The following is a 12,076-nucleotide window of genomic DNA, read 5'->3' on the forward strand; positions in this document are numbered from 1 at the left end:
TCCCTATCCTGAGAGATGGGAGGAAGCTATGGCTCACCACATGGGTAAAACATAGGAGGAACACCAGGTGTTCTGCCCAGTGGGAGCTCTAGCCTAGTAAGCCCACACTGCCATCTATAAGTCAGACAGTAAGCAGATGGATATTCAGCATGTGATGATATGGTCCCCATACCCCCCCCCCCCCCGAAGGCAGTATGCAATGGAGCTCTAGAGAGCCACTACAAGGAAAGGGGTTGCTTCTGCAGGTGTGAGGACAGGTTGTCCAGCAGGAACAGCAAGCTGGCCCACTCCTTGCCACTTTACATTCACCACGATTCAGATAAGTTAATTGGAATTTCCATGCAGAAATGAAAATGCTGTGAGGATCTCACCTAGCCTGAGGATTCCTGGCTCCCATGTAATGAGTAGGCAGACTGGCTGCAGGTAGAGCAACCAAAAGGTTCAGTCCTGCAAGTGGAGATAAAAACATTCTAAGCAATCTAGGTTTTCTCCTTGCTTTAGTACTACTTGTTAAAAGAGTTCTCTGGACTATAACCTATTTTTATATTTTGTTCAAATTTGCTGCACACTAAAAAAATACAGAAACCTAGATGTCGTTATGAATCACTGCAACTGCCCTTAAACCTGTACTGTAAAACTGAAGAAATTAATTTACTAACGGTACCTGCTGCAAATACAAAGCTTCCTGGGATGACGATGAAGAGGAGTTAGAACATGATGAAGCTGGAGAAAGTGGTTCAAGCTTCACTTGCGACTCTAGAAAACAAAGAAAAATTTTAAGTTAGGTACACAATAATTTTAAGTATAGCAAAATCTAATAAAAATGTAATATTAAATTTTAATCCTTTGGATATTGTCATTTCTATAATCACTTCCCAAAAGGTCCTACAGATACTGACCAGTACAATTTTTCTAATATGCCAAAATGTATCTTTCAAGGACCTAAGAACTGTTGAAAAATGTCTCAAACACAGTTCTGAAAACAGACCACTCTTACACCATTGTAAATCTATGACAAGCTAGCTTGGTCTAGATGTCGGCCGATTTTATAAATATCAACCAAAGCAAACACATTGTAATCAAACTCAAAGCAGCAAAAAAGTACAGTTTTGTACCTACCATAAATGTAGATGTTCTAGTGTTCACCCTGCTGCAGTCATCACACTTGGGTTATCCTGTCATCAGGCGGTCCCGCAGTCGGCCGGAATTCCAAAGTCTTGGTCCTGCGTCGGTTGCTGTCGCCTCTTCCCTGACGTCAGTGTGCCAGAGGTATATATAATGCAACTGACGCCATTTTCTTCAGTTTTTCTTGCCCCAGATGTTAGGTGCCCCCAAAAAGGTGGTCAGAAATTAGTACCAAATGGAGTAACCTCTGCACAAACACAAAATCCCTTCAGCTATAAGCAAATACATCAGTAAGGTATTGAAGAGATTTAGCCAGTAGATAAGAGGGGATGGAGGGAGGGTAACCTGGACTGCAGCAGGGTGAACACTCGAACATCTACATTTATGGTAGGTACAAAACTGTACTATGTTCATCGTGTTACCCTGCTGCAGTCATCACACTTGGGTTGAATCCCAAAGCTAAGGAAGGGGGGAGGTATCATAGAGGGTTAGTGGAGGCCATAAGGCCCTGCAGAACTGCAGTGGCGAAGCCCGCCCTGGTCTTAGGGTAAAGAGGTAAGTGATAGTGTTTGGTAAAGGTGTGTACTGAACTCCAATTTGCAGCTTCTAAATTCTCCTTGGTTGGAACCCCCCTGAGAAAGGCTGTATAAGTAGCTGTTGCCCTGGTAGAGTGAGACCTAATGGTAGCAGGGACTGGTTTCCCATGATGGGTATAGCAGAAACGTATGCAATGACCTATCCATTTAGAAATGGTTTGTTTTGATATAGCCTTCCCTTGAGAAGCTGCAGCACAGGATACAAAGAGCTGGTCAGATTTTCTGAAAGCCTTAGTTTTGTCCAAGTAGTAACGAAGTTGCCTGTGAATGTCCAAGGAATGCAGGAGTCTCTCACCTTTGTTCTGTGGATTTGGGAAGAAGGTGGGTAAGTGGATGGTTTGATTTAAAGCCACACTGGAAACCACCTTAGGCATAAAGGAAGGATTAGTTCGTAGAGAAACTCTGTCTTGATGAAAAATGAGGAAAGGTTCCACTGCCATTAGTGCCTGTAGCTCTGAGACTCTTCTAGCTGAAGTTATTGCTAGCAGCAGGGCAGTCTTCCATGATAGGAACTGAAGATCTGCAGAGAAAGCTGGTTCAAAGGGAGGTAGCGTTAGTTTTTCCAGAACAAAATTGAGGTCCCATGTTGGTGTAGGAGCTCTCCTGGTGGTCTAATGTTTTTGCCCTCTGAGGAACTGCCTTAGAAGAGGATGTGAAAATAAAGGTGGATCCGTGTTGTAGTGAGCTGAAATAGCTGAAGCATGGATTTTAATGGAGGAAAAAGAAAGTCCTTTGTGCAACATCTCAGCTAAATACTGTAGAATGTGAGACATGTGAGGCTGAATCGTGTCTTGGCCTTTAGCTTGGTTCCAGGCACAAATCCTTTTCCATTTGTCCGAATAAGCCTTCCTGGTGCTTGGCCTCCTGGCTTCCAGAATAACATCCAGAACTGCTTGGGAAAGAGGAGCTGGTTGGATGTTTAGTAGATTTGCCATGCAGCCAGATTTAAAGTTTTGAGCTGGCTGTGTAGAATCTGATTGTTTTGTTGTGTGAGCAATGGGGGATTTGAGGCAATATCCATGGTGGGCTGTGGGCCATATTTATCAATAGCGGGTACCAGTGCTGGCGTGGCCAGTCTGGGGCTATGAGAATCAGTCGTGGTCTCTCCTTTTTGACATTCAGAAGAACCTTTGTGAGGAGAGGCAATGGAGGGAAGGCATATACTGTCAGGTTTTTCCAACTGAAAGAGAGAGTGTCCACTTTCCAAGCTTGATGGTGAAATGTCCTTGTACAAAATTTTGTTAGTTGATAGACCTGTTTGCCAGTTCTCAAAACTATGTCTGGAAGGCCCCATTTTTGAGTTATCATTGTAAATATTTGTGGATCTAGTTTCCACTGGTGGGGATCCTTGATGTTTCTGCTGAGGTCGTCTGCCAACATGTTCTTCTGTCCTGGCAGGAATTGAGCTTGTAACTGAACTTGGTAAGCCAGAGCTGTGTTCCATAAGATCATTGCTTGCCTGCATAGAGGGTAGGAATGTGTACCCCCTTGTTTATGTACCACATTACTGTGGTGTTGTCCGTCTTTATTGCAAGTTGTCCTGGATGTAATAGATCCTTGAAGGCTGTCAGAACTTTCTGTACAGCTAGCATCTTTTTGATTTATGTGCAGATTTCTTTGATCTGCAGTCCATAGGTCTTAAACGCATTGCCCTGCCATGTGTGCCCCCCAGGCGTAATCTGAAGCATCTGTTGTGATAGTTTGCCTGGCTGGGGGCAAGGTGAAAGGCTGACCCTTGTTGAGGTGACATGCCTGTGACCACCATAGAAATTCCTGTTGTAGGCAGGGAATGAGAGATATCATTGTGTCCAAGCTGTGGCTGTGTTGAGACCATACACTTTTTAGGTACCACTGTAATTTCCTCATATGCAGCTTTGCAAATGGTACTATTAGTATGCAAGATGCCATGAAGCCCAAGGTCTGCAGAATTTTTCTTGCAGTTAATTGGGTCTTTGTTGCCATTGTCTTGAAATATTGAGTTAGTTGTAGTTGCTCGTCTGGCGTAAGATAAGTCTTCTGGGCCGTTGTATTCAAGCTGGCACCCAGGAATGTCATTTTTTGAGAGGGTACTAGTTTTGACTTCTTTTCGTTTACTTTGTACCCCAGGCAGTTTAGTAGATGCTTTACAAAGGCCAGATGATGTAAGAGAATGTCTCTGCTTTCTGCTTGGATGAGGCAGTCATCCAGGTATGGATATATCTGAATTCCTCTTTGTCTGCAGTATGCAATTACTGGTGCTAGGCATTTTGTGAAGACTCTGGGCGCAGTAGATAAGCCAAAGGGCAGTGCAGAGAATTGGTAATGGGTTGAACCTGCAATGAAACGGAGGTATCTTCTGCAACTTTGTCTGATAGGGACATGCAGGTATGCCTCCTTGAGGTCCAACGTTACTAGCCATGCTTCCTTGCCCAACATGGGAAGTAGCTGCTGTAGTGTCAGCATCTTGAATTTGGGTACTTGTAAGTAAGTGTTTAGAATTGAAAGGTCCAGAATTGGTCTCCAGGCATTGTCCTTTCTGGGCACTAGAAAGAGTCTTGAGTAAAGTCCTTGGCCTTGCTCTCGAGTAGGTACCAGTTGAATGGCTCTCATGTCCATGAGAGCTGTAATTTGATTTTGTGCCTCTGCCCATTGATTTTGTGGCAGATTTGGCATTCCTCTTTTCATTGGCAAGGTGTGAAAGTGGAATCTGTATCCTCGTAAAATTATGTCTAGGACCCATTTGTCCTTTGTGACAATGTGCCAGTTGTCTGCAAAAAGTGCTAGTTTTCCCCCCCAAGGGAGCTGCCAAGAGAGTATTGCTTGGCCAGATGAGGTGCAAGTCATTGAGTTTGCCTTCTGGTGGATTGGGAGCTGTTTTCTCCTCTCTTCTGTGTTGTAGTGCCCCATTGGCGAGGTTTATACTGGGCTTGTGGTTGTCCTCTGCCCCTTGGGCGTCTGTATTTACCCCTCTGTGGTCTGTCAGTAGCTGGAAAGGACCAATTTTTTGTTGGCCAGTTTCTGCTGAAGAGAGGGGGTTGTACCTGTAGGACATCTTTGACTGTCTGCATAGATTTTGCCTTATCCTCCATTTTCTTTAAAACTTCTTCTGCTTTAACTCCAAAAAGAACATCCTGCTGTAAGGGAGCATCTAGTAGTTTTGCTTTAACATGATCAGGCAGACTTTGTTCCTTTAACCAAGCATGCCTACATATAACAGACCCAGTGACAGCTGCTCTGCAGGAGGCCTCCAGAGAATCAAACCCAAATTGTAAGGTATGTTTGCCCACCTGCTCAATGGCGTGCAACAGATCCTGTGCTTCTTTCAAATTCAAATTGTTGAGGAAGAGTGGTTATTCTTTGCTTTAACTGAGAGATTAGGAATTGCTGATGCTTAAGCATGTGAAATTGGCAATTCAGTGCCCTCATAGCTAGTGTGGCTGAGGTGTAAACCTTTTTCCCCCACCTGTCTAGTGCTCTGGAATCCCTCTCAGAAGGAACTTGGTTTTTAGCCATAGAAGCCTTAGCCCCCTTGGGACCCAGGGAGATAGTCTCTGGATCAGCTACAGGGCTTTTGTAAAGAAATTTGTGGGAATCAGGCACTCTATAGTATCTGTCAGGTTTAGCCGGAGCAGGAGGTAGAGAGTCTGGGTTCAAACTGGATTCTAAGTAAACATCATCCACAATGTCCAAAACTGGTGGGAAGGCAAGTGGTCTGTGTTGGGGGATTACAAGAAACTCTCTGAGCCTTTTCTTCGAGTCAGAGTAGTCCTGACCTTCCCAGTGAAAATGTTCCCTCATAGTGTGTAAAGTTTCCCCAAAGGAGTAGTCTTCAGGAGGAGAAGCTGAGGGAATAGAGTCCTCAGCATCAGAATCTTCATAAGGAGACAAGGAGTAATCTTAGTCCTCAGAGGAGTCTGAAGAAATGGGCACTTGTTCAGAGGATGCACAATCTTCCTCTTGTCTAGGCCTTTTGTCAGGAGGGGGCTGGGAACCCCTTATTAAAGAAATCAAATCTTCAGCTATTTTGAGCAACTGCTTCTTAGGCATGGGGCCTTGAACAGGAGACTGAAGTGCAGTCCTTTTAGATTTAGTAGGAGTCTTCATCTTAGAAAACGTTTTAATGGTGAGGGTTGTCGGTCTGAAAACGCCTTCAGAAACCAATGGCGTTTCTGTAGCACCGATGTCCTTTGTATCAATGTCGTCGGAAGGGCCTGAACTAAATGGCTGCATCGGCCTGGTGCATTCCGCCAAAGATTCCGTAGCAGTCTCGGGTTCCTGATCTGCGGTAGTCAGGGGCTGAGTCGGAGCCTCACTGAGGACAGGAGAACCGGAGACCGGCTCAGCCGAGGCCTCGGAATCTGGCTTAGGCAAGGGCTGTCTGTCCTTATCCTTTCGCTTTTTGTGCACGCCGGTAGTCGGTTGCTCTGAAGGAATGGTGTAGTTAAATTTCCTACCGAAGTAGTGTCATGCGAAATCAAAGCGTCTTTTAATAGTATGCTTATTAAACCTAGCACAAAACTGACAAGTAGTGATGTTGTGGTATGGGCCTAGGCAAGGTATGCAATAAGAATGAAAGTCCTTATGAGGTATTTGCTTCCCACAAGAAATACAATTGTTAACTTTTTCTGACATCGGTCTGAGGCAAGAAAAGTTTCCCCAACAGGGTACTTAGCTTTATAGAAGACTTCGGTCTGAAATTTGAAAATCTCAAGAGTCGGCCGACCGGCACTTGCGAACTGCTTCTGCTTCGGGCACCATGTAGCAAGAAAGACTGAAGAAAATGGCGGCTGTTGCATTTTATACATATATATATATATATATATATATATATATATATATATATATATATATACCCCTGGCACACTGATGTCAGGGAAGAGGTGACAGCAACCGACGCTGGACCAAGACTTTGGAATTCCGGCCGACTGCGGGACCGCCTGATGACAGGATAACCCAAGTGTGATGACTGCAGCAGGGTAACACGATGAACATCTAGTTTTTTCAGTGGCACAGAGGAATACATCTCAACTGCAACCTGAACAACCTTGAATCAACTAGCAACTGGGGCTCTGGTATAGGCTATGGGGGACAGTGGGAGTGAGCAGTGATTGATGGCTCACTCATTTATGGGTGGGCTGGTACAGACCACTACAAAGCGAGCATCTAATGAAGACAGAGGTAAGAGCTGCAGACTGAAACCATACACTCAAAGGAGGAGAGTTTATGACCAAAAACTAGAAAATCCCACACAGATGCCTTAATGAGAGCTCTGCTATGCACTATCATGAAATCTATGGTCAAGGTTACAACCAAATGAAACAAACCAACTGAAGCTTTGAATGGCCAAAAAAAATTAAAATCATATTTTCTGCAACCACATCCCCTTACTTAAATATACTGACTCTACAGTCATAACAACCACAGAAAAAAAAGCACACTTTGAATCACTGCAGATGTATAAACAAAAAGTATGCCAGTAGTGATTCATTATGGAGAACCAAAAAACAAAAAACAAAAAAAAAAACAGGAAATTGCAGATTAGGGAAGTGTACTCTGAATGAATCCTACTCAATCGCAGACCTAACCAAATCAGCGGGCGCCTTGAGTGATGGTCATGCCACAACTGTTCTCACCTCAGTGTGGGGGAATGAATAGGCACAACTATGGCAATAGTTGAGGGCCAGTAGCCTTAAGGCTAGTAGAATTAAAAACACCTGCTGAAAAGTATTTTCATAAAAAAATCAAAAACTAACTCAAACATACAAAGCAACATCTATTAGGATGGAGAGAATAGGAGAAAATCTCTTACACAATTTTCCCAGTGCAGTTAGATAAACTCTTTCATAAAGAAACACGGTGATACTGTTAACACATATCAAAAACATTCACTTACACTGAATGCAATACTCAACACCGCTTAAGTACCTAAAAATTTCCATAAAGCAATACCTGCAAAATGTCAAACGTGACAAGCACAGAATTCAAGCAGCCCTACATAACACAAATGATGTTACAGAAGAATTTGTAATTATGAGCAAAATTAGTTAGCAATAGTGCTGCAGCACAAACTGCAGTTGTCTGACTGCACCACTCCGTAACTAGACCATAATCTGTTTTTAACACCAACAACTTGAAAATTCCTCTCTCTCCTCTAAGAGCAGAGCACTAAGATGACATGCAGTAGATTCCTCAGTTACAGCTGTTCCTACTGATCTTTGAAACAGCAAAAGGAAAAAAATGTTCTGGACAGAATCGTCTCAGCCAAAGCACACAAATTCTGAAATGCTCTGATAAGTAATGTGGTGAGCGCCTCTTATCATAAGTGGTTTACAGTAGTTCTGTACCAACTGTTGCCTTGGAAATACAGACATTATTGTCCAAAGCAAGGGTGGTTGAAGAGCGTGGTTACAGTTACATAGCTATAGCTTACTTGTTCTGTAAATAACTTATTCTCTTCAATTTGGTGATCAGAATGATCAGCATTACACCGCTTAACTGACACCCTCCCTCAGCTTGAAACCTTCTGTTGCATACTACGGCACTCTATCCTAGAATGTTTACAGCCCCTTTAGTGCAGTTAAGTCTCTTTCTTGGCTTTTTCAACCTTTCTCCTAGTTTCTCTAGTGTATACACTGGGCCACTGTTACCTTTTATAATGTTGCTCTACTTCCTACAATCACCACAGCTCCCATTTGTTCCTTCAGGCCCTGGTACAGACACTACGCCACTGCTGTACTCAACCTGTGATCATTCTATTATTTGCACTTTAAGCCATTTCTTTACAACATCCTGTATGTTTTTATTCTGCAGTGCTAAAAATCGGGTCTATATTAGATCATCGAAGTGTTAATACTTCGAATGTCTAATATCGACCCAAAAATATCGAAGCTGCAGATAACCAAATTTTTTCCTAGGGAAAGAATTTGGTTGTCCGTTTCTGTGGCTTCGCTATTTTCAGCACTGTAGTGGAAAGTTATGGGTTGGGTTCAGGTAAGTGTGTGACTGTGTGAAGGTTAGGGTTAGGGCGGGGTGTGTGAGTTAGGGCGCGGGTGAGTGTGCGATAGTGACGGACCTTAGGGTTAGGGTTTGGGTTAAGGATAGTGAATAGATAGTACTGTATGTACAGTTTAGTGTAGGGTTAGATGTAGGATTTTAAGTGTATGTGTGGATTGCTGTTTTTTTGGTGTGCTTGTGTTGTGTGCGTTTCTTGAACAGTTAATTTTTTCCCAGGGAAAAAAATTTGCTGTTCTGAGCTTTCAATGTTTTTAGATTTCGTGGTTAGAAGTTCGAAGTTGCTGTATTCGATGATGTGCTATTTCGTTGAGCTGATATAGACCCTAAATATCAACCTTATTTTGATTGTGAATCAGATTTCCACTGTCAGGAGTTCTGAAAGCACCTCCTTGCCCCCTAACAGAAACTTCCTTAGTTGTTTCTGTGGCTTAACTAGAATGATATTTGTCTGAACTGCAGACATGCATGTTAGTTTTCTTTCTTTACCAGATACACTAATCTCTGTTGCTAAACTAACTATGAGGGATAGTGTTTTCTTCCACAGATTTAGGATAGGGATATAGTTTATATGTTTTGGCCGTTCCCTAGCATACTAACATTGTCGTTCACCTCACATATTTACTCTATTATTTCAAATGGACCTTCTATTTTAGCCAAAAATTCACCTCCTGCTGATGTGACCAAAATAACACCTGCCCAAAGATTCAGAAATGCCACATTCAAGATCACACAGCCAAGTCAGCACTGTTTACTGTGCAGCAGCTCCTCTTTGCAAGTGCAGTAGATACCCATAGGAAATCACGTTAGACTAACCCACTGTCAGAGTAAAATAGACTCAGCTGTTGTAAACCCTGACTGTGCATGAGTCTGGTTTATTCACTGTAAAACTGCACAAACAGATGGTAACAGTAAGGTGCTGACTACTGCTGTAACTCAAGGCAAAATATATGCAGAAAACTGTCTTATAGAAAAAAGTAAGGCTATGATTGCTAAGGGCTGAGCATAGACATGGTAGTAGACCAACAAAAATCGCAGAAACTAACAGAAGACATAAAGGAAGCTGGTGAACATAGCAGGGATGCAGAACAAAATGAACTTGAATAGACTTTTCCTCTTGAAATAGGAGGTTACTATGCTATGTGCCTTGAGGCCCTTATAAGCCTAAGCCAAGAGTTTAGCCCATGCTTAGACAAATCAGCACCCAATGCCCACCCACTATACTAGGTGTAATAGGCTAGGCTTTAAATGACCCTCAGGTCAATAGCCCAAGTAACCTCATAGGTTCATACTAGGCTATCTGCCCTAGGGCATTTATAAGCCTAGCCAGAGTGTGTTTGGCTTTCGCAACCCATTTTAAATTAATTTTGCTATGCCCTTTTTCGAGGTTAGTATACTGTGTCTCTGTCTAACAGTGACACAGAAGTGATACCCGGGGTAAACCTACGATCTCCCATCCACTCATCAAGATTCCTCTTGAAGAGAGTCAATGAGGGACTCTGCCTAACCTGGACTGGGATTTTATTCCAGAGTGAAGGGAGCCTCTGGGTTATGAATCTGTCCCTCCAGCATGCCCTATTTATTTCAGTGCTGAGGTTCAAGTCTCTCGAGCACGTAGCTCGATGGGATTTGGATTTTCTGAGGTGCAGCATGTCCATTAATATCGGGTTGGACATGGCTTTATACGTCAGGCACAGATCGCCTCTGAGCAGGCAGTATGCCACTGAGTAGAGCTGGAGTTTCTTTAACCGGGCAGCATATGGCATCTGTTTGAGCCCTATGATCCTCTTGGTGAGGTACTTTTGGGGTCTTTCCAGTTGCTGCAGGTGTCTGGTAAGGTACATCGTACTCAATTATGGGCCTGATGAGGGATGAGTAAAGAGGCATGATGACCTCCCCTGATCTAGATGTGAATCCCTTCATGATTAGGTGGGCTATATAAAATGTTTTTCTAACCACTTTGGCCACGTGGTTGTCAAATGAGAGATTGCTATCAACTTGGGTCCCCAGGTCCCTAATTACTTCTTCTGTACCTAATGGAGTACCACCTATGTGGTAATTTGTGGGCACTTTGTTTTTGCCAAAGGGGATGACTATACACTTTTTGGCGTTTAGCTTGAGGCCATGGCTCTGGCACCAGTTGTCTGTTTCTACGAGGCCCTTTTGGAGGATGCTTGTGTCGGCTGGAGAGTCGATTATGGCGCCCAGTTTGCAGTCATCTGCGAACTTAGTCAGCCACAGTCCTTCCGTGTTGGCCTGTACCTCCGAGAAATATATACCGAACAAGAGTGGTCCCAGGACTGAGCCTTGGGGACGCCACTTGTAACTGGTTTGGAGTCTGACATGGCTCCAGCAATTCTAACCATGTGGGTTCTGTCCTTGAGCCAGTTTGCAACCCATCTAGTGACATATCTATAATGCCCAAGTGGGGTATTGTATCGAAGGCTTTTGCAAGGTCCAGGTAGGCTGTGTGGACCACCTTCCCCTCGTCAGTGGCCTTGGTGACTGTTTCAAAGAAATCAACCAGGTTTAAGAGGCAGGATCTGCCCTTAACAAAGCCGAACTGGGTAGGATCCAGTGTCTGTAGGTCTCCAATATCTTTATTTATGAGGTCCATGATGATCCTTTCCATAGCTTTGCAGACCAAGCTAGTCAGGCTTATGGGGCGATAGTTTCCAGGAACCGTTGAGGCACCACCTTTGTGGAGAGGGACCACTGTTGCTGTACGCCACTCTTTGGGTACATATCCTGTAGTAAGGCTGAGATTGAACAGTAGTTTTATGTTTGGGTTTAGCTTTTCTTGGAGTTCATGTAGGACGCAGCCCGGGACACCGTCTGGTCCCACTGATGCTGTGTTTTTTGCTTTGGAGAGGGCAGCTCTTACCTGAGCATCTGAGATGTCATGGGGGCAGCACTCTGCTGGGATAAATATTTGCCCTTTTGGTGGGGGGGGGGGGAGTTTGCTATGAACCTGTCAGCTAGGATGTTGGCAATGTCTGTGGGTTCAGTGTATTTTTTGTCATTCTGGACTAATTCTGAGCATATCTGGGAATTCCCACCCAGGTTCCTAACATAACTAAAGAAAGCCTTGTGATTATCCTTAGTGTCCTGTGCAATTTTTCTCTCTAAGCTGATCTTAGACGATTTTATGAGTGCCCGTAGTTTTTTGATAATACTGATCAGAGATGCCTTCCCTTTTTGGGATTTTGCTCTATCATGTAGTAGCTTCCTCCTTCTATTGTACAGTTTGATTATGGCTGGGGTCCACCAGACAGGACGTCTGCCTTTGGAGGATTGGGTCTTGGTTTTATTTGGGATTGCATGATCCATGCATTCCTGAAGGTGTTCATAGAATGCATTTATAA

General features: G+C 43.6%; 1 protein-coding gene across 1 annotated transcript in view; it reads right to left on the bottom strand.

Moving 5' to 3' along the window:
- The window catches only part of LOC122811369 (cyclic AMP-dependent transcription factor ATF-6 beta-like), a 1,192,927-nt gene that overhangs the window by 905,644 nt on the left and 275,207 nt on the right, over nt 1-12,076 (bottom strand). The window contains exon 4 of the mRNA XM_044083167.1: nt 665-756. Coding sequence (XP_043939102.1) covers nt 665-756 — 92 coding nt within the window. The remainder of the gene's footprint in view (nt 1-664; nt 757-12,076) is intronic.

This window comes from Protopterus annectens, chromosome 9.part0 (assembly GCF_019279795.1).
Source record: "Protopterus annectens isolate FY-2018-M chromosome 9.part0, PAN1.0, whole genome shotgun sequence".
In the NCBI taxonomy this organism is placed as follows: Eukaryota; Metazoa; Chordata; order Ceratodontiformes; family Protopteridae; genus Protopterus; species Protopterus annectens.